The sequence below is a fragment of the Bubalus bubalis genome, chromosome 18 (assembly GCF_019923935.1).
Source record: "Bubalus bubalis isolate 160015118507 breed Murrah chromosome 18, NDDB_SH_1, whole genome shotgun sequence".
NCBI classification, from domain to species: domain Eukaryota; kingdom Metazoa; phylum Chordata; class Mammalia; order Artiodactyla; family Bovidae; genus Bubalus; species Bubalus bubalis.
The window spans coordinates 43,965,802-43,988,829 of record NC_059174.1 but is presented as its reverse complement, the minus strand read 5'-3'; the positions used below and the strand labels follow the sequence as shown (position 1 = coordinate 43,988,829).

Genomic DNA, 23,028 nt, shown 5'->3' with positions numbered 1-23,028 from the left:
AGCTGTTAAGTGTATGGGGTTCCCCTTGTATGTTACTTGTTGCTTCTCCCTTGCTGCTTTTAATATTCTTTCTTTGTGTTTAGTCTTTGTTAGTTTGATTAGTATATGTCTTGGCATGTTTCTCCTTTGGTTTATCCTGTAGGGGACTGTTTGTGCTTCTTGGACTTGATTGACTATTTCCTTTTCTATGTTGGGGAAATTTTCAACTATAATCTCTTCAAAAAATTTTCTCATATCCTTTCTTTTTCTCTTCTTCTGGGACCCCTATAATTTGAATGTTGATGCATTTGATATTGTCCCAAAGGTCTCTGAGACTATCCTCATTTCTTTTCAATCTTTTTACTTTATTCACTCTTCAGAAGTTATTTCTACCATTTTATCTTCCAGCTCACTGATTTGTTCTTCTGCTTCAGATATTCTGCTATTGATTCCTTCTAGAGTATTTTTAATTTCAGTAATTGTGTTGTTTGTCTCTGTATGTTTATTCTTTAATTCTTCTAGGTCTTTGTTAATTGATTCTTACATTTTCTCCATTTTGTTTTCAAGGTTTTTGCTCATCTTTACTATAATTATTCTGAATTCTTTTTCAGGTAGTTTGGCTATTTCCTCTTCATTTATTTGGACTTCTGTGTTTCTAGTTTGTTCATTTGTGTAGTATTTCTCTGCCTTTTCATTATTTTATTTTAACTTACTGTGTTTGAGGTCTCTTTTTCCCAGGCTTCAAGGTTGAATTCTTTCTTCCTTTTGGTTTCTGCCCTCCTAAGGTTGGTCCAGTGGTTTGTGTAAGCTTTGTATAGGGTGAAATGTGTGCTGAGTTTTTGTTTGTTTGTTTGTTTTTCCTCTGATGGGCAAGGCTGAGGAAGGTGGTAATCCTGTCTACTGATGATTGGGTTTGTATTTTTGTTTTGTTTGTTTTTTAGATGAGGCATCCTGCACAGAGTGCTACTGGTGGATGGGTGATGTTGGGTCTTGTATTCAAGTGGTTTCCTTTGTGAGTTCTCACTATCTGATACTCTCTAGGGTTCTTTCTCTGGTAGTCTAGGGCCTTGGAGCCGGTGCTCCCACTCCAAAGGCTCAGGGCTTGATTTCTGGTCAGGAATGAAAATTCCACAAGTGGTTTGTGAGTGTATTAAGTGAGATTAAAACAAATATCCAAAAACAAGAAACCAAAGATGAACCCCAGACAAATGGCAGTTACAAAATCAGGCAAATAATAATTAAAATAATGGAATATACACACATACATGTACATCCATGTGCAAAATCAAATCAGTCCAACAAAAATAAAGTACAATAGATTGACCTGGTGAACAAAGGAAACCAAAAATTATATCTACCAGTTAAGAACAAAACTAACTAAAGCACAAACTGGAAAACAAAACTAAAGTAAGGTGCCAAGTGAGGAATAAAGCAATGAAAACAAAACTAACAAATATGTTGAGAAGAAAGGAAAGAAAGAAAAGAAAGAAAGAATAGATAAGATATGCAAAGTTAAATAGAGGTAGATGGAGAAGCTTTACATACATTAAAGATTAACTGCAAGGGGAAAAAAACAGTAGGAAAAGCAAACAAAGAAATAAATGTAGAAAAATATAACAGGTTAAAAAATTAAAATTTAAATTATAAAAAAGGGAAAAGAAAAAAAACTGAAGAAGAAAGAAAAAAGGGGGGAAAAAAAAGGAAAACTCCACAGAACTGCAAAAGCCCAATGTAGAAGCAGGGGTTTATAGCAACAATAAGAAGTGTGACTGAATATACACATAAACATCTACACACATAAGCAAAATCAAAACAGTTCAACAAAAATAAAGTACAATGGATTGACCCGGCGAACAAAGAAAACCAAAAATTATATCTATTAGAAGAAAACTAACTAAAGCACGAACTGGAAAAGAAAACTAAAGCAAGATGCCAATTGGGGAATAAAGCAATGAAAATAAAACTAACAAATATGTTGAGAGGAAAGGAAAGAAAGAAAAGAAAGAAAGAATAGATATGCAAAGTTAAATAGAGGTAGATAAAGAAGATTTATATACATTAAAGATTAACTGCAAGGGGAAAAGAACAATAGGATAACAAACAAAGGAATAAATGTAGAAAATAATAATAGGTTTAAAAATTAAAATTAAAAAAGATAAAAGAAAATTTTAAAAAAGGAAGACTCCACAGAACTGCAAAAGCCCAACATAGAGGCAGAGGTTTATAACAACAATAAAAAATGTGACTGAGAAAAAAAAGCTCAAAAGCTTAATTAGATTTCACAGTGCCAATAAAATTGACAACTACAACGGGGGAGGGAGAGAAAAAAATCCAAAAGAATCTACAGAAGAAGTCAAAACATAAGAATAATAAATGTTTTTCTTGAGTCACTGCTGTCAGAGTCCTTTCCCTCACTGGGAGTCACAGTCCACCTCACCTCCCTAGAATGCCTTCAAACACTGCTGATCTCTGGACCTGCTGTGGTGGGCAACTCAGATTCGAATCTGGTCCTACTCCTATGTGATCTTGCCTCCAATGTCCACAGCTATCAGAACAAGTGCGTTTTCTTCTATGGGAGCTCTCAATGACTTTTTATATATTTCATAGACACAGTGTGGATTTAATCTGCAGCTTGTACAGCTGGTGGGAAGGTTTTGGGTCTTCTTCCTTAGCCACGCTGCCCCTGGGTTTCAATTGTGATTTTATTTCCACCTCTGCATGTGGGTCATCCACTAGTGTTTGCTCCTGAGGCTTCTTCCCTGGAGGACTTGGGTCTGCCTCTGTGAGGGCCAGGTGTGGAGGTGGTGCAACTGCTTGGGTCACAGGGGTTCTGGCAGCACCAGGTACTCAGAGGAGTTGGTGGCTAGGAGAGCAGAAAATATAGTGTTCTAGAAGGGAATGGCAATCAGTATTGGGCAATATGCTCCAGTATTCTTGCTTGGAGAACCCCACTCCCTGACAGAGAAGCCTGGCAGGCCCTAGTCTATAGGGTTGCAAAGAGTCAGACACTACCAAAGCAACCCTGTGTGCGCAGATACAAGTCTTTGTTTTGCCTGTGGCAGCTCTGCCCCAGTGAGAGTTGAGCGTGAAGGTGGTGCAGCTGCTTGGCTTGCGGGGACCCTGGCGGCGCCAAGTGTGCAGGGACACAGACTGCCTCTGCTGCAGGAGTCATGGCCCTATCAGAGTCTTTTTTCGAGCCTCTGGTAGCTGGCAATCAGAAGGCCTCTTTGGCCAGTGTTTCTCCATAGCTCTGCCCATTTAGGCACTTAGAGGGCTCCCTTGCCTGGGGTCCTACTCTATTATTCTGGTCAGGCACTTAAAGGGGCACCCTGGGAGGGGCCCTACTCTGTAGTTCAGTGCCTCAGGCATTTGATGGGCCAGACTCTCTATTGTTCAGCTGCCAATGGTGGCGTGTGGGGGAGAGAAGCTGTAGTGATGGCGCCACCCCCTATGCCTGACTCAGCAGTATTACCTTGCTTCCAAGGCTGCCTGGCTTTCCTCCACAAGCATTTCCCACCACAATCTTGTCCCTCACATCCCCTCAATCCATCTCTCCACAGTCAACAGCAGCCCTCGCCCAGGGATTGCTCCACAATCCCTAAACTCCAGCTCTCAGTGGCTGTGCCTTCCAGGGGACCTGCATTGCTGTCTGGGGTATGCATGGCTGCAGCAAAGACTATCTGATTATCATTCCATGTAGGCTGCCACAGATCAGCTGTTTCACTCTCAGCCTTAAGTGTTTCTCCTCTGACTCAGACAATTGCCCTGATGTGGGGATCGGACCCCTGCTTGAGTTTCCCCACCCACCGAGGGCAGGTCCAGTCCTAATACCACTCCTGTTTTTTCCCCTAGTTCCTTTGTTCTGCCTACGGAGTTTTGCGTGGTTCTATATATTCTTTTCCACTGGTCAGGTACTCCTGTCTGCCCTCAGCTGGTGTTCTGCATGCATTTCTGTGTCTGAAGGTGTATTCCTGATGTATCCGTGGAGAGAGATGTACTCCACGTCCACCTACTCCTCTGCCATCTTGTTCTTGATTGAAAACAATTTTAATATAAAACTAAATGAATCAGTGAAGTGGCAAGAAAGTAAGAAGCCTTCAAACCAAAAACCAAGTAAGGAGAGAAACTCCGAAAGGGAAACATAGATGCTTCCCCTTTATGTTGAGCATATTTGCTAAATAAGATGAACTTGAATTTTTATTTTTATTTCCTTCTTGGCTGTGGAGTATAGGACGCAACTTGCAGCCCATTCAAATGTAGGAAGTCTAATAGGAGTCCTCCACCATAAAACTGAGCCCTCAGAGATTACACCCTTAAAATAAGGACAAACGAGAAATAAACCCACCCTCCTACCCCAAGGAATTTCAAAGAAAATGACCGGTCTTGAAATGTAATGATAAAATCACATGGGAAACAATCCTTCCTCAATGTTTGTAACCACAGACAAGTCAGGTCTTTATTTTCACCACAAATTCACACTACCTAGATGGTCGAAGAAAATCTCAACCTGAGATTTACTGAAGTTTTAGTGTAGAATGTTCCCATTCTTGAAGTACTCCAGAACAATAGACAGAAACAAGTGAAAATCTCTTTCTGTAGGAACTCACCTTCCTTATGAGCTCAAAGAATTTACCTAGATGATGTTCTAGAAAAATATGAGCATACAGTAAAATTGAACAAACAAAAACATACTCAAAATATACACGAATGGAGGCAACATAAGAAAGAGCCAGGAGAAATAATACATAGCCAAGTCAGATAAGCAAGGTTACAGTTATGTAAATTTATATTAAATGTATGTGTGTGCATGTGTGCTAAGTCGCTTCAGTCATGTCCAGTTCTTTGTGACCCTATGGCTACTCGGTCCATGGGATTCTCCAGGCGAATATTGGAGTTGGTTGCCATGTACTCCTCCAGGTCTTCCTGATCCAGCAATTGAACCCACATCTCTTACATTTCCTGCATTGGCAGGCAGGTTCTTTACCACTAGTGCTACCTGGGAAGCCCATTAATATCCACACACATAGTCAAAGTACATAATGAGAGGGAAGAAAATTCTAGTGTTTGATAGAAATTATAGTTGAGTTGAAATTCTTGAAAGAGCCTACATATGGTTCATCCAGGATGCAGAGTTATTGTGGTCCCATGCCAAAGTGATGGGAGTCTCCCATCGCTAGTCACTTCCATCACTAGTCTCCCTACTTGGCAAGCCTGAACATCAATCCCTCTCATGCTCAAGGCTGGCAAAATTATAGCTTAATTCTTGGCTTCTCAGTTTTTCCATCTCAGAACAGGCAAATGCCTCTTGGGGAAAGTGGCCCCAAATGTATGCTCTACTCACAGAGTCTCCCTTTTTCCCCAGATCCTAATTCTTTTTTTTTTTTTCCTTATCCTGGTAATTCTGTACTATCATGGTAGAGCTCTTTAGTGTGTTCAAGCAGGTTTTATTTTCATTTTCCAGATTTTCTAATTAACTTTTGTGGGTTATGGGGATCTAGCCCACCATTACCTGAAGCAGGAGTGCTCTGCCTAGTTTTTTCCCTTGAAAATTGGCTTGTCTTGAAAAAAGAAAAGTGAACCTCTGCTTCACTTCATATGCAATAATATACTCAACATGAATTAAAGGCAAAAATAAAAGTAAAACCTTAAGACTTCTAGTAGAAAATAGAGGACCCTATCTTGATATTCTTAAAGCAGAAGTATCCAGAAAGCATCTTTTAAAAAATAGTTGATAAATTAGACCAAATAAAATGTAAAGTTCATAAGAACAAAAGTCACCAAAACCAAGGTTAAAATGCATGTCCATTTCAGAAATAATTTTTAAGCCTCCATAACTGACCAAAGATGTGTATCCAGAATAAATATTTAAAAAAAAAGAAAGAAAGAAATCCCATAGGGGAAAATGGCAAAAGATATAGACAATTGTCTGAAGAAGATGTAGTGACCAGTGCATGTGTGAAAGATGCTCAACTCTCCAGGAATCAGGGAACTCAAAGCAATGACGTGTTTCATGCCCATCATATTATCAAAATTTAAAGAAAATCATAAAATTCTTTAAAACATATTGGAGAGACAAGAAGTCACTCTGTGAGTCAGAGCACAAATGAGAACAGCTAATTATAATAGGTAATATCTATTGAAAGTCCAATACATGTACTGTTTTTGAACCAGCCATCCCAAATCTAGTTATAAACTCTTGAGGTATTGAATGTATGCATAGGGAGACATATCAGGGTCTGTACTGCAGCACTATTATGGTAATTAAAAAGGAAAGCAAACTATGTGTCCCACAATAGGAAAATGAGATTAAAACTGAGGTATTTTGATTAATTGATTAGTACAAAGCAGTTAAAATTATTCACTAGATCTATGTGCATCAACATGGATAAATCTTGAGAATGTATTTGATGAAAGGAGGACCATGTTGAATGGTGATGTACAGCACGACATAATGCAGAATTTGAAAGTAAGAGAAACAGGGCTTTCCTAGGGGCTCAGTGGTAAAGAATCCGCCTGCCAATGCAGGGGACACGGGTTTGATTCCTGGTCTGGGAAGATCCCACGTGCCTTGGAGCAACTAATCATGTGCCACAATTACTGAGCCTGTGTTCTAGAGCCTGGGAGCCGCAACTACTGAGCCGATGAGCCATAACTACTGAAGTCAGTGCACCCTAGAGCCTGTGTTCTGCAGAAAGAGAAGCCACTGCACTGAGAAGCCCATGCATCGCAACTACAGAGTAGCTCCCCACAACTAGAGAAAAGCCCGCTCAGCAACAAAGACCCAGCACAGCCAAAATAAATTAAATCATATAAGAAGAATCTTTTATTAAATACATAAGGGAAATAATACTATAAGCTCTTTAAAATATGTATATGTACACAGAAGTTATAAAGATGCAACAACATGAACAGAAAGGATGCACACCAACTTCCAATCACCACTGAGTGGAAAGTGGAGGTTGGGATAGAGGAATAAAACAGGGACTTCATCTCTAGTAGTAATGTGTTATTTCTTACACAACAACAAAAAAAAAAAAGAAAAAAGAAAAAACTTGAAGCAAATAATATGGCATCATGTTAAAATTTTTTCATTAAAAATTAAATAAGAGCTCTAACAGTTCCCAGCACATAAAAAGTCATTGAAGTAAAAAAGGGAAAGAGGATTGAGGCAGGCGGGAGGGAAGGAATCAGACTCGGGATGTCCCTGGGTATCATAAGCAGCTGCAGGGCTCAAGGTGGTGACACTGACAACATTTCATATGGAGAATGTTTTTAAAAAATTCATCCCGATGAGAGTGGGGACTGATGTAGAAAGCTGGCTAAAAGACACATGAGGATAGAGATGAGCCATCAGGAGCCTTACTGGTGTCAGTTACCTTTTTTTGTTTTTAATCTTTATCCATAATCTGGAGATCACAGAGCACAGGGGCCTCTGGGTTTGGAAGGAAACCCTTCCCAGGTGTGAGATTTGAGGTTGGTTTCACTGAGACGTGGAGTAGACCAAGAAGGGGTAGGTAAGATGGGGTCATGTGAACTCTCCTAGGTGGGAACTCAGTGATGCTGACCTAAAGAATGGTGCAGGCCTAGGTGTCATCAGGTGGTCCATCGAGGACCACTGAGAGCCCCAGCTGAGCTGTGACTTACCTTGGGCAGATATTCAGGAAGGAGAGAGGGCTTCCCAGGTGACGCTAGTGATAAAGAACCTGCCTGCCAGTGCAGGAGATATGGGACACAGGTTTGATCCCTGGGTTGGGAAGTTCCCCTGGAGGAGGAAATGGTAAGTCCACTCCAGTATTTTTGCTTGAAAAATCCCATGGACAGAGGACTCTGGCAGGCTATAGTATCAGGAAGCATTTAACAGGAGGCATCCTGTGTGCTGTTTTGGATCTGTCAGGAATTCTCTGTTCCTTATTAATTCCTGAATATTCAGGAATTAAGAGGAGAGGCAAGCCTCTCCCAGGACTGAGGAATCCAGGCATTTCCTTCATTAGTGTTTCTATATGATGATAAGTATCCTCTTCCTTCTTGTGAACCATGCGGTAAAAGTGATTGTTTACAACCCTCTCTGTCTTTAATATGGATCACCTATGTTTTGTAAGTCTGGAATTTTAATCTTTATCTTTGCTGAGAATAACTACCTTGTAAGACAGTCTATATGCCCACACCATGTTAATTAAAACACCTTTGCTCCATCAGAGCTCTGGTCCCCATGTCTTTCTTTCTCTTTCTCTCTCTCTCTCTCTCTCTCTCTCCCTCTCTTTTTCAGGCTGATCCCCTGGAGCGTAGAGGCCCTCTGAGTTCACTTTCCTGCCCGGGCTTCTAAGATCCTCTTGAGAAGGTGCTCTGTGCCTTCATCCCATCGAGAGGGCGCCTGAGGCCTCCGTGAACAGAGCAAGCCCCGTGCCAGGGGCTTTATTGGCTTTCTGCATAAACCAAGGAATATCAGCCTCTTTCTCTCCTTTACTTTCTTATTGTTGACTCTGGACCACCAGGTTCCAGTCCATTAAAGGACCTCAACACTATAGTCCATAGGGTTGCACAGAGTTGGACATGACTGAAGTGACTTAGCCACACACACGCACACTCACAGGAAGGAGAGTAAATATGGCAGGTCCAGAAGAGGCAAGGCAAGGTGGGGAGAGCATCTGATCAGTCTTCCTCATGTTGAACTTCTTGTTCCCTGAACCCTAGAAGGTAGAATACTTAAGACAGAGAAACCTAAAATAAAGTAAAAGAAACTCTAATTTGTACAGATCTTTCTAGCTTCTGTTCCCTAAGTTGGTGGTGCCCAATGAAAGGTAAAAATTGATAAAAGATTTTGTCTAAATTGAGAAGAATTTTGGATCCAGCCTTGACCTATGAACTTGTTTGGACAAGCCATTCTGGAAAAAACCAAGTGTGACTAAGGACCTCAGTTAAGCCTTCTGTGGGGTTAAGACTGACTTTGATTGCTCCTTTCCTTTCAGGTAGGGCACATAGCATGGTTGCATCTGTGATACTATTTTCCATCTGTGCAGCCAATTGCCCAAAGATATGCAAAAATTCCCATTTTCCCAAAATATCAAAAACCTAATGCCAAGCAATATATAGTTATATGCCCCCAAACTCAGCTTATATGTAAATTAAGCAGTGTATCACTAATTGGTGTTGAGATGACTAAAGAATCCTTGTTTGAATATCTATTTTTAATTTCTCATTTGTGTGGGAAATAACTTACCGTTCAGCCTGTTGAAGAGCTTTCTGATTTATAAGGATATCATCTTAATTGAATAATGATATGATGCTTAGCATGTTGTTAAAAATGTTTTCTCCTTCCAGTTACATTTTTTAAAGTAAATAAGTGCCATTTAAAGTAAATAAATGTCAATAGTATGGTCAATTTTCTCCTAAATCTCTCTTATAGTGAGTGAGTTTGTAATTTGAGAGTTGGAAGGAATTCTTTAGGAGGGTCTACTAAAATTAACTGGAGCTTTCCCAGTGGCTCAGCAGTAAAGAATCTGCCTGCAATGCAGGAGAACGCAGAAGTGGGTTCCATCCCTGGGTCAGGATGATCCCCTGGAGGAGGAAATGGCAACCCACTAACAGTATTCTTCTCAGGAAAAACTCATGGACAGAGAAGCCTTGTGGGCTACAGTCCATGGGATCACAAAGAGTTAGACATGATTGAGCACTAACTCACTTACTCACTCACTAAAATTAATTAGGATTTCAATGTGGGACTTATGAAAGTAGTAAAAATATGATAAATCTTTCTATTGATCAGATACTGGCGGTGTTCAAAATAACTGATAAATTTTAGTATTTTTATTGACTGCTGCTGCTGCTGCTGCTAAGTCGCCTCAGTCATGTCCGACCCTGTGCAACCCCATAGACAGCAGCCCACCAGGCTCCTCCGTCCCTGGGATTCTCCAGGCAAGAACACTGGAGTGGGTTGCCATTTCCTTCTCCAAAGCATGAAAGTGAAAAGTCAAAGTGAAGTCACTCAGTCGTGTCCGACTCTTAGCAACCCCATGGACTGCAGCCCACCAGGCTCCTCGGTCCATGGGATTTTCCAGGCAAGAGTACTGGAGTGGGGTGCCATTGCCTGCTCCGTGACTATTCTTCTAAAAGTCAGTGGTAAGTTATGGCTTGTTTATCTTGACTCTGGCTAAAAGAAGATAATTATTGATTAATAAATATTCATTGCCTAAATTTTCTTGATTCTGTATAGATCTAAAGAATAAGTAAGTTGCTAGTCAGTGAAATACAGATTTATTTAGCAAACAAAGATAGGCTGGCATCAAAAGGAGAAATAACCCTCCCTACCCCTGCCCGCACTTCTCTTCTCTTAAGTCTTTTGACTCGTTGGAAGCAAAGGGTTCATGGGATCTTTGCATCTTAGAGATGGTAACAGCAGACAAAAAAAAAACTTTACCTTATAACAAAGAAGCACATGTGTCTGCCCTGCTGGTGCAGTGGTTAAACTCCATGCTCCCCATGCAGAGGGCCTGGGTTCAACCCCTGTTCAAGGAACTAGATCCCACATGCTGCAACTAAAGAACCCACATACCACAATGAAGATGGAAGATCATGCTGCAATTAAGACTCAACAAAGCCTAATCAATGAATTAGTTTTTTAAAAAAAGCACATGAAAATCTCAACTGAATATTCACCAAATCTCAGAAGGGAGGACTTTCTAAGCTAAGAAGTATTATAAGTTATTTGTTAGATTTGGCTGCATACTTTTTTCCTTTTCCCTGTTTCATCTCTCTTGTCTTTCTGCCCCTCTTCATCTCTATCCCTGCTATTTACTGCAGGCCACTGTCACCTCCCACAAAAACACAGCCGGGAACTAAAAACAACAACAATGTAACAAATACATCTAAGACTCCAACATATACAGATTTTACTCTGGGTGAAACGGGGTACTGCTGGAGAATTTTGATCAGTGGAAGGGTTATGGTCTGACTTATTTGATCACAGGTCCAGTCAGGTAGGGCTTCCCTGGTGGCTCAGATGATAAAGAATCTGTCTGCAGTGCAAGAGACCCAGGTTCAATCCCTGAGTAGGGAAGATCCTCTGGAGAAGGGAATGACTACCCACCTGGAGAATTCCATGGACAGAGTAATGTCCATAATTGCCAGTCAGGCTATGTTGAGAATAACCCTAATGAATGTAGGTGGAAGCAGGAGTCTGACTGGGACCATTGCAATAGTCCCCAGAGATAAGGTGGGCACCTACACCAGAGTGGCTGTGGTAAAAGTAGAGAGAGAAATGTTGGATGATAGATATATTTGGGAAACAGAGCTTACACAATATATCCATGGACTGGGTATGGAGTTTGAGATAAAAAAGAGTTGAGTAATTCCAGGCTTTTTCACACAAGTACCAGAAAGAATTGAACTGCCTTTACCTGGGATGGGGAAAATTGTGGCTAGGGCAGATTAGGGGTAGAATTTCAGGAACTCGGCTTCAGACATGTTAAATTTGACTTGGCTATTTAGACATGCAGGTGGAGATGAAGGCTAGGCATATAGTGTTTAAATAACAGAAAGAAGGAATATGTGAAGAGTCAGAGAAGCTGTAAAGACATTGAGGGTTTAAAATGTTCACACAAAGCAAGATCCTGTTGACTTGAGTCCCACAACCATAGGATCATGCCAGTCTTCCTGAATTTCAGACACTGTAGTTGACCTTGACCATTATAGACCCATGGAACGTATCCTTTGTGGTACAGTTGATGATGGCTAAAGAATCTGAACATTTTATTGAAATACAATTTATGCATAAGTTTAAGGTATACAACATGGGGATGGTGGTGGTTTAATCACTAAGTTGTGTCTGACTCTTATGACTCCATAGACTGTAGCCCACCAGGCTCCTCTGTCCATGGGATTTTCCAGGCAAGAATACTGGAGTGGGCTGCCCTTTCCTTCTCCAGGGGATCTTCCTGACTCAGGCATCAAACCCAGGTCTCCTGCACTGATATACATATATATTGCAAAATGATTACTATAATAAGTTTAATTAGCATTAATCACTTCATAGTTATAATTTTTATGATGAGAATTTTTAAGATCTCCTCTCTCAAACTTTCAAATATATAATGCAGTAGTTCTAACTATAGTCACCAGGCTGTACATTACATCCCCAGAACCTATTTATCTTGTGACTAGACATTTGTACCTTTTGACCACCTTCACCCAATTCCTCTACCTCCACCTGCTGCCTCTGGCAACCACAAATCTGTTCTCTGTTTCTATGGGTTTGATTTTTTTTTAATGTTCCACATATAAGTGAGATCATAGAGTATTTGTCTGTATCTATCTGACTTATATTACTTAGCATAAAGCCCTAAAGGCCCATCCATGTCTCATAAATGGCAGGATTTCCTTCCTTTTTTGGTTGAATAATATTTTGTTATATATACCACATTTTCTTTATCTGTTCATTAATCAATGAACACTTAGATTGTTTCTATGTCTTGGCTATTGTATTAATAAATAATGCTGCAATGAACATTGGAGTGTAGATATCTCTTTGAGATAATAATTTCATTTCCTCTGGATATTTACCCAGAAGTGAAAACTGCTAGATCATACCATAGCTCTACTTTTAATTTTTTGAGGAACCTCCAAAATGTTTTCCATACTGGTTTGCACCAATTTACATGTCCAACAACAGTACAAATGGGTTCTCTTTTCTCCACATCCTTGCCAACACTTGTCATCTTTTGTCTTTTGGTTAATAGTCATTCTGGCAGGTGTGAGGTGATGTCTCATTATGGTTTTGATTTGCATTTCCCTGGTGATTAGTGATGTCGAGCACATTTTCATATACCCATTTGCCATCTATATGCCTTCTTTGGAAAAATGCCTGTTCAGATTCTCTGTTGCTGTTGTTTAGTTGCTTACTGTGTCTAACTCTTGCAATGCCAGGCTTCTCTGTCCATTGGATTTTCCAGGCAAGAATACTGGAGTGGGCTGCCATTTCCTTCTCCAGGGGATCTTCCCAACTCTAGGATCAAACACACATCTCCTGTGTCTCCCACATTGGCAGGCGGTTTCTTTACTGCTGAGCCAACAGGAAAGCCCTTCAGATTCTCTGCCCATCATTAAATAGGATTATTGGTTTTATGCTATTGAATTGAGTGAGTTCGTTATATATTTGAATATTAACTCCTTATCAGATATATACTTTGCAAATATTTCCCCCCATTCCATAGATTGCTTTTTCATTTTCTTGATTATTTCTTCAGCTACACAAGAACACTTTAGTTTGATGTAGTCCCACTTACTTATTTTTGCTTTTGTTGCTTGTGCTTTCAGTTTCTTAACCAGAAAATCATTGCCAAGACCAATACAAGAACTTTTCCCCTATTCTTTCTTCTAGTTTTACAGTTTCAAGTCTTACATTTGAGCAGAATATATTTCAGCATAATTTTTGTGAATGGTGTAAGATGGGGGTCTGGTTTCATTCCTTTCCATTTGTATGTCTAGTTTTTCTAGCACCATTTATTCAAGAGACTACCTTTTCCCTAGTAAGAATTGGAACCCTCGTCCAGTAGTAGTCGACCATACATGCATGGGCTTATTTCTGGGCTTTCAATTCTGTTTCATTGGTCTGTGGATCTGTTTTCATGTCAGTATCATGCAGTTTGATTATTGTAGCTTTGTAGTATAGTTTGAAATCACAAAATATGATGCCTCTAGCATTATTCTTTTTTTTTTTTTTCCTTCATTTTGTTTTTATTATAGCATGTTTGCTTAATTTACAGCAAGCAGAAAATAAGCTGGGTCTTGTTTTGATCCAAACATTGATGTTTTAAAGGTTGTACACAATATTTGTTAAAAAGAACATATAAAAATACCTTTTTAGAAGCTTCTATAAGAAAGAAAATACAAAGTTTAACCCCACAACTTTCCTCTTTGCTAGAACTGCGAACTACTGCTACAGTTTTAAATAGACTTTTTGTTTAAACTATACATCCAGGAAAATCTAAAAAAATTAAAGAAACGTGCATATAAATGATTGCATAGCAGAACATGAACATTAACTGCAAACAGTAGAGAAATGAGTTAGAAATACTATCAAATATACAAAGGTTCTAGAATCAATCCTTGAAACACATTCCACAAACAGTATTTAAAAACCACCTTTTGTTCTTTACAGGCAAGGCCTAGATCTCTAAAACCAAAACTGAAAAAAGTAATCCTCTAAAAGGGATAGTTTCCCCACAACATTTCTTACTTATGCCTGTAAGCAAGCAATCTAAAATTTTAAAGATGCTAGCTTTTACTCTGAAATGAGACTGGACATATCAAGTCACTTTTTATTGCCCCCACATGATATCACAGAGAGATGTTAGAAATTTTTATAAAGAGTAGGGTATTATTCTCTTATTTTTATCAGGTACTATACTGATAATCAATCATAAACTCAAAGAGATGTGACTTTCTTGAAATTAATTTTTTCCAAAGTTATTTTAAATCTCATGGCACCAGAGAAATCACTTAGAATGGGAGTGTTGTTTTTTAACTTGCCTCACGTTAAACTGAGGTGTGAAGAACAAGCTTCCTTCATAAAGAGATGGGCACATTTTGATACAAATGCACACACCAAGTGCTTTAAGCATCAAAATTCAGTCCTCTTACACTATGCACACTCACAAACAAATCCTCCTTTGAAACACTTTACTTGCTTTTAACAGCAGTAAGAAAACTATGCAATATTATGGTCAACAACGCTCCTTAAAGTAACTACATAAGAGCTTTCTTTTCCCCTTAAAATTATTTCTGCCATCATCAACCTGCCCAAATTTTAAGGTGAGTTTTTCCGACGTTTGTATGGTTCCAAATCTTCATAGAAACCAGGAAAGTGAAGGCTCCTTGTTTCAAACAGTCTGCCTGAAAATGCTACTTAACCCACTTGTCATTTTCCAAGACAGTGGGGGTTAACAAAAGAACTATTCCACACTGTGCCATAAATTATCATCACGGGCCTAGACATCTGGACAAGACAAAAAGGTCCACCCTGAACCTAAATGTGTCTGGTCAGTCAGTGTTTACTGTGGCTACAACTTCACTTTTTATCATTCTATCTTATTAGCAAGCTACATTTCTAGGTTAACAGTTCTACCAAATATGGATATGAAAGTTTATTTTTAATAAGACAATGTTGCAAATTATGGTCAACCAACATCTTTTCACCAATACTTCAAGCATAAAAAATGAGAATCTTTACAAAAATATACAGAGACACCACGAATTGGTAGCTGCCCATAACATTAAACAAACTGGACTCTTAAGAGTGGCTTCTCAACAGCATATCATTTTAATTATAACCATTGCCTGGTACAGGGAAAACTGACAAGTGTTTTTTAAGCATCATTGCAACATTGTATTCCTGATAATTTAAGTAAACCAAACTATGAGTAAATGAATGATACATGCCTAAAAATATCATGGTTTATACTATCAGTGGCCACTGGACTTAGGACTAGTCCAAGACCTTGACCTAGATTTTGACCTAGACCTAGACTGTGATCTTGACTGAGATTTGGATCTAGGTGGTTCTTTTTTCCTTGATTCCTTTTCATATCTTGAGCCAGACTTATAATGTGTTTTGGAATCTGTTTTAGAGGTGCCTCTAGTTTTGGTGTGAGATGCAGACCTAGAACGTGATTTAGCCTTCATTTCTTTCTTGGGCTGGGACTTGGACCGTGTTCTTGAATTGGATTTAGATCTTGAAAAAGATCGATTTCGGTGTTTGAATCTATCATTGTCGGAATGGCTTCTGCTACGCCGTGGTCTTCCAGTCGGTCTATTTCTAGGACTATTAAGATCTTCTATAGTTGTAATCAAAGGACCGACTTCTTGATCTTCTTCTGTCATAACTTCGGCTTCTAGAACGTCTGTATCTGTCATAATCATCATAGCGTGAAGAACTATACACATTCCTCCCTTCCTTGGCTTTCATCTGATTTGGAGTCTTTCGATCCCCCTGTGCAAACTGTATTTCAATTTGGCGTCCACAAATCCACTTTCTGTCCAAATTATGTAAAGCATCTTCAGCATCACGAACATCCTCAAATTGAACATATGCAAATCCTCTTGGACGGCGAGTGTAGAAATCAAGTGGAACATACACATCAACTATAGGACCATAACGACCAAATTCCCGACGTAAATCTTCAGACCTGGTATCGTCGGCCACGTTCCTCACGAAGAGAGACGTGTTGGGGGGGCGCAGGTACCGGGACATGACGCCGGCGTTGAGTCTCCGCAGGGACACTAACGGGCTCAGCAAACCGTCCGCAGCTTCGGCGCCGGATCCTCCTAGCATTATTCTTATTTCTCAACATTGCTTTGACTATTCAGGGTCTTTTGTGCTTTCAAACAAATTTTAGAATTGTGTTTTCTATTTCTGTAAAAAGTGTCATTGGAATCTTTATAGGGTTGGCATTGTAGATGGCTTTGGTTTATATGGACATTTTAGCAGTATTAATTCTTTTACTCCATGGACACAGAATATCTTTCAATTTATTCATGTATTCAATTTATTTCATCAATATGTTACAGTTTTTAGGGTAGAGATCTTTTACCTACTTAGTTAAATTTATCCATAAGTATTTTATTATTTTTGATGCTGCTGTAAGTGGGTTTGTTTTCCTTATTTCTTTTTCAGATAATTCATTATTAGTGTATAGAAATGATACTGAATATTTTATGTTGATTTTGTGTTCTGCAACTTTTCTGAATTCACTGATGAGTTACAACACTTTTTGGTGGTGTTCAAGATTTTCTATATATAAAACCATAGAAACAATTTTACTTCTTCCTTTATGATTCAGATACTTTTCATTTCTTTCCCTTGACTGATTGCTCTGGCTAGGACTTCTAGTACTATGTTGAGTACGAGGGTGAGAGTGGGCATTCTTGGCTTGTTCCTGATTCTTAGAAGAAAAGCTGTCAACCTTTTACCATTGAATTTGATGTTAGCTCTGGACTTGTCATATATGAACTTCATTATGTTGGCATGTATTCCTTCTGTACTCTGTTCAGAATTTTTATTTGAGAAGATTTTGTATTTTGTCAGATGCTTTTGCTGTGTCAACTGAGATGATCATATGATTTTTTATCTTTCATTCTATATTGATGTGGTATATCACTTTTACTGATTCATGTATGTTGAACCATCCTTGCAGAGTGGAGATAAATATCACTTGATCATGGTGTGTGAGTCTTTTAATGTGGTGTTAAATTACAGTTTGCCAGTATTTTGTTGAGATTTTTTTCATCTATATTCATCAGAGATATTGGCCTATAGTTTTTATTTGTTGTTGTGTCCTTGTATGGCTTTGTATCAAGTTAATTCTGTATCTTAAAATGAGTTTGGGAGCATTCTCTCTTCTTTGATTGTTTTTGAGGAAAAGTTTGAGAAGGATTGGTGTTAATTCTTCTTTGACTATTTGGTGAAATTCACCTGTGTAACCATCTGGTCCTGGACTTTTCTTTGTTGGGAATTTTGATTACTGATTCAATCCTTGCTTGCTATTGATCTGTTCAGATTTTCTAGTCTTCATGATTTAATCTTGGCAGGTTGTATGTTTCTAGGAATTTATCCATTTCTTCTAGGTTGTCCAGTTTGTTGGGGGTATAGTTCTTCATAGTAGTCTCATGATTCATTGTATTTCTGTGGTGTCAGTTGTAAAGTCTCCTTTTTCATTTATAATCATATTTATTTGGCTCTTCTTTCTTCTTTTCTTGATTAGTCTTGCTAAAAGTTTAATAATTTGGGTTATTTTTTCAAAAAACCAATTCTTTTTTTTTCTGCCTATCTTTTCTATTATTTTCCTGTCCTCTGTTTCTTTTATTTCTGCTCTAGTTTTTGTTCCTTCCTTCTGCTAATTTTGGGCTTCAGTCAGTTCAGTCACTCAGTCAGGTGTGACTCTTTGTGACCCCATGCACTGCAGCACGCCAGGCTTCCTTGTCCATCACCAGTCCCGGAGCTTGCTTAAACTCATGTCCATCAAGTCGGTGATGCCATCCAACCATCTCATCCTCTGTCGCCCTCTTCTGCTCCTGCCTTCAGTCTTTCCCAGCATCAGTGTCTCTCTCAATGAGTCAGTTCTTTGCACCAGGTGGGCTTAGTTTGTTCTTTTTCTTCATCCTTGAGGTATAAATTTAGGTTATTAAATTGATTTCCCCCTTTAATGTGTGCATTTATCATTGTAAACTTCCCTCTTAGAACTTCTTTTGCTATATCCTATAATTTTGTTACATGTGTTTCCATTTTCATTTGTCTCAAGACAAATGAAAAATTTTTAATTTAAATTTAAAATTTTTATTTTAAAATTTCTCTTTTGATTTCTTCTTCTTTTAAAATTTAAATTTTAAAATTTTCTTTTAAAATTTCTCTGTTGATTTCTTCTTTGATTTATTGGTTGTTCAGGACTCTGTAGTTTAATTTCCATGTATTTATAAGTTTTCTGGCTTTCCTTCAGCTATTATTTCTAGTTTCATACTTTTGTGATTGAAAAAGACAGTTGGTATGATTTCAGTTTTCTTAAATTTGCCAAGATTTGCTTTGTGACCTAACATACTCTAGAAAATGTTCTGTGTGTACTAAAGAAAAATGGGTATTCTGCTGCTGTTGTTGGGAATGTTGTCTGTTGGGTCTATAGTGCTGTTAAAATCCACTGTTTTCTTATTGACTACCTATCTGGATGATTATTTATTGCTGAGAGTGAGGTATTAAAGTTTCTACCTATAGTTATGTTACTGTTTATTTCTCCTTTTAGTTGTTAGCTTTTGATTTATACAGATGCTCTGATGTTGGATACATAAATATATACAATTGTTATATCTTCTTGATTGGTTTATCTCCTTTAGATCTTGTTTTTTTAATCTATCAGTCATTCTGTGTCTTTCATGGGAGAATTTACTCCATCTATATTTAAAGTAATTATTGGTAGGAAAGGACTTATTGTTGCCTATCTGTTCATTGTTTTCTGGCTGTTTTGTAGAGTCTTTGTTCCTCACTTATATTTCTGTCTTTTTTGTGATTTGATGATATTTTGTAGCTTTATGTCTATCCTACAGAGAAGGCAATGGCAACCCACTCCAGTACTCTTGCCTGGAGGATCCTACCGATGGGGGAGCCTGGTGGGCTGCCATCTATGGGGTCGCACAGAGTCGGACACCACTGAAGCAACTTAGCAGCAGCAGCAGCAGCATGTCTATCCTACAACCCAGCCACTCACTGGCTGGGCTATCAGCTTGGGTACCACTGCAAGCTGGGTTGAATGGTGGGCCATACAGTCTCCAAGATGCTCTAGTTAACCCTTCTGGTTAGGTGGGATTGTGGGCTATTCTCATGGCAGGAATATACAATGAATCTGCTTCCCTTTCTGGGTGGGGTGGCAGAACAGGTTCCAAGGATGGCATAGCTTATTGGCTAGGGACTTGAATCAGGCAGAACTGTCCACTGAGTTCTCTGACCAGAGAAGGCCATTGGCTTGGTTTTGCATGTGGACAGAGCTCCTGACTTGGTTCTCTGCTCAAGTACCATTGTAAGTAGGACTGTAGGATGGGCCATGCAACCCTTGGGTACTCCAGCCAGGCCCCTAGCTGGGCTAGATTGGGGGTTATATTCAATAGTAGATGAGGCTTCACATCTGCTTTCCTACCCAGGCAGGACAACAGAACAAGTTCCACAACTGGTATGGCCTCAAACACAGCACTACATAACTCAAAAGCCTCATGTTCTTCATGTCCATGTCTTTTTGTTTGTTATTTCACAGTGCTTTGTCAGTCTCTTCACTGGTGAGATCATACAGATTCTTATTTCCAGTTGCCATGGCTTCTTAGTTCTGCATCCTTTGTCTTGGTCATAGAATTTGCCATTTCTCTGGGGCAGGATGAAGGAAATCTTTGTCTGCTATACAGATTCTGCTGTTAAACAGAAACATCATAGATGCACTTTAAAATAAATCTTTAAGTATACCAGTATCTGAGGGAGCTTCTTTAAGGTATTCCTATTTTAAAAACCAGTGATAATTCTATTTTAATGTCTTTTTCACCCTTTTTTTGCCAGAGATTCTATCCAAATGTTAAGCCTCCCAAAAACCTATTCATATGCCCAAATAGTAAGGACAAGAAATCTCTCTTCTGCATGGAGTCCTCCTAATACCTTGAAAATGTGTCAGGCAAGTCAAGTAGGCTGTCGGGAGGTGTCAGAGATATAAATGGGAAATTAGTCTGACTACAGAGTAGGAATCAGGTGCTAATTATATTCAGCAAGATAGTAAAGATCGAAATGTTCACTCTTATTAAGACGTGGATGAAATAGAAGCTAGATAAAAGAGATCACTTCATATTTAGTAAGAAATTATTTAGTTGTTTATTTCCATGATCTCAACTAGTCATTTTGACTGCTGATTTTAAAGTGATTTTCTAAGTTAGAGCATGATCGTTTCTATAAATACTTACTTATCCCCAAATTATTATATTTTAATAATTAATAGAGATGTATATTACTGATCTTAGAATAAGACTTCTTTTTATTATTTATTTATAGTTATCTTGTCACTTAGAAAAATGAGCGATCTATTTTTTTTTTTTAATACAATAAGTCCCCTACATACAAATCTGGAGAACTTTCAAAGATGTGAACGTGTGTTCCATCAACATCAGATGTGAGTGAAATTGCAGTTTGCCCTCCATCTCCTACTGCTAATGATCCTTCCACTCGATCATATCACACCTCCTCTCAGTAACTCTTCTTGCTTGTTCACGCAATGCCAGCCCCTGTATGCCAACAGTTGTACTGTACCACTGTACTTTTCAAGGTACTGTACTGTAAGATTAAAAATGTTTTCTTTATTTTTTGTGTTTGTTTGTTTGTTATGTATTATTTGTGTGTAAAGTTTTATAAACCTGTTACAGTACAGTACTATATAACTGATTGTATCAGTTGGGTCCCTAGGCTGACTTTGTTGAACTTAGGAACAAATTGGACTTACAAACATGCTCTTGGAATGGAACTCATTCATGTGTAGGAGACTTACTGTATCTTGTTTCTTTTTACTTATTTTTTTCCAGCTTTCTTGAGGTATAATTGACATCAGTTATCTATTTGAACATTTTACATGGCACAAGAGAAACTGCAGGCTGTTTTTTTTTCAGGAGCTACAAATGCCCCTGGTCCTAAAGAAGAGAATTTACAGCACTTCCTTAATTCTTTGGCCACAACTGAGTCCCCTCCAACTTGGCTTCACATCTCAGCAAAGACCAGCGCCTCCTGGCCATTCACACATGTGCCAGCTCGGCTCAGAGCCTGCTTGCGTGGATCTTGATGAGCTTGTCTGGTTGGCCCCTATTTGTGAAAGAGGAGAAGCAGACCTCTTCCAAGACGGGCACTGAATAAAATACCACGTCAGAAGGTTTGGTTCTATTTATTCTTAAAGAGAGAATTAATTAAGGCAAACATGTTCTCAGGAAGGCTGTGAGTGTGTAGTTGGGGACTACAGTGAGGTACTCCAAGAACCGGGAAATGAGGGAGGAGAGAATGACCTCAGCGCTAAATGATGAAATCTACAGGAATTGAATCAAAGCTGAATTCTTCAGAGTCAGTTTGTCAAAAGGAAAGTTCCCAGGAATATTTCAAAAAAAGAAAAAAGAAAAGAGTGTCTCTTAGAAGCATGTCTGGTCCACTTGAGATTAGCAGGGAGAGATTATGAGCAGCCCCTCAAGGCTCTCCCCAGGAATCCTGGCAGCATTCCCCCTGTGAGCAAGACTCCCCTTGAGATGGAGATGGAGATGGAGATGGAGACCAAGCCATGTTACCTGAAACAGAAAAACTCACTCTCTGCACAGCTGCACATTTGCCTGGAGGAGGAGAATGTGCAGATCATGTAGACCCAGGTGTCACCCTCCCTGTGAATGGTCCCTCTCTATCAGTAAATGGGCATGCTGATTTTGTACAACAGTCCTGAGCACTTGCCTCATGGAACACAGCTCCTGAGAGATGGAGGCACTCTCCACTTGTTGGCAACACTCAGCTTCCCTCCCTGCAGGGCCCATGGGTAGACCCTGCACTGTGGCACTTCTGCCAGCTGCCTTCTGGGAGGCCTGGCAAGTGCAGGCCAGCCACACACCTCTGCTCCCTGACCAGTGACAGCCTTGCTGCTGCTGCTGCTGCTGCTAAGTCGCTTCAGTCGTGTCCGACTCTGTGCAACCCCATTGATGGCAGCTCACCAGGCTCCTGTTATAGGCCCAAACAGTGCCCCACAAAGATGCTGGAGTCCTAACCCCCAGTATCTGTGAATGTGACCCTATTTGGAAACAGGTCTTTGCAGATGATCATGTTAAGATGAGGTGATTAGGGTAGACTCTAATCCAGTTTGACTGGTGTCTTTGTTAAAAAGGGAAATTTAGAGGCACAAAAAGAAGATGAAGGACTTCCCTGGCAGTCCAGTGAATAAGACTCCATGGTCCCAATACAGGGGGCCTGGGTTTGATCCCTGGTCAGGGAATCAGATTCCATATGCTGCAATTAAGAGTTCACATGCCATAACTAAAGATCCCACATACTACAACTAAAAAATCTTGCACACCACAACTAAGAACCAGCATAGCCAGAATCAATAAATAAAGTTGTTGTTGTCGTTTTTTTTAAGAGGGGAAAAAACAAAGAGAAGATGATGTGAAGATACGAGAAACATGGAAGAGGCTCCCAGCCCTTACAGGGAACCAATACTGATGACACCTTGATTTTGAATTTCTAGCCTTGGAATTGGAAGAGAATAAATTTTTGTTATTTTAAGCCACCAAATTTGTGGAACTTTTTAATGGTAGCCTTAGGAAACTAATACACCTAGTACCAGACTCTTTGCCAGGGAATTCTGAATTAAAGCTGTCCATTGTTGTCGTTTATCCCTAAGCTGTGTCTGATTGTTTGCGACCCCATGAACTATAGCTTGCCAGGCTCCTCTGTCTGTGGGATTTCCCAAGCAAGAATACCAGAGTGGGTTGCCATTTCCTCCTCCAGGAGATCTTCCCCACCCA

The 23,028-nt window shown here is 39.3% G+C and overlaps 1 protein-coding gene and 1 long non-coding RNA gene across 2 annotated transcripts in view; one reads left to right on the top strand and one right to left on the bottom strand.

The window, feature by feature from the left end:
- LOC112580276 overlaps positions 1 to 22,795 on the top strand; it is a 234,944-nt gene extending 212,149 nt beyond the window's left edge. The window contains exons 4-5 of the long non-coding RNA XR_006546423.2: positions 21,148 to 21,404; positions 22,641 to 22,795. This is a non-coding gene — a long non-coding RNA (uncharacterized LOC112580276). The remainder of the gene's footprint in view (positions 1 to 21,147; positions 21,405 to 22,640) is intronic.
- LOC102389231 (serine/arginine-rich splicing factor 10-like) lies at positions 15,081 to 16,297 on the bottom strand. Its single transcript, XM_045163457.1, is given in 2 exon segments — positions 15,081 to 15,798; positions 15,800 to 16,297. Coding segments are annotated over 2 exon segments (786 nt in total). The 5' UTR covers positions 16,223 to 16,297; the 3' UTR covers positions 15,081 to 15,435.
- Positions 22,796 to 23,028: the final 233 nt, after the last annotated feature.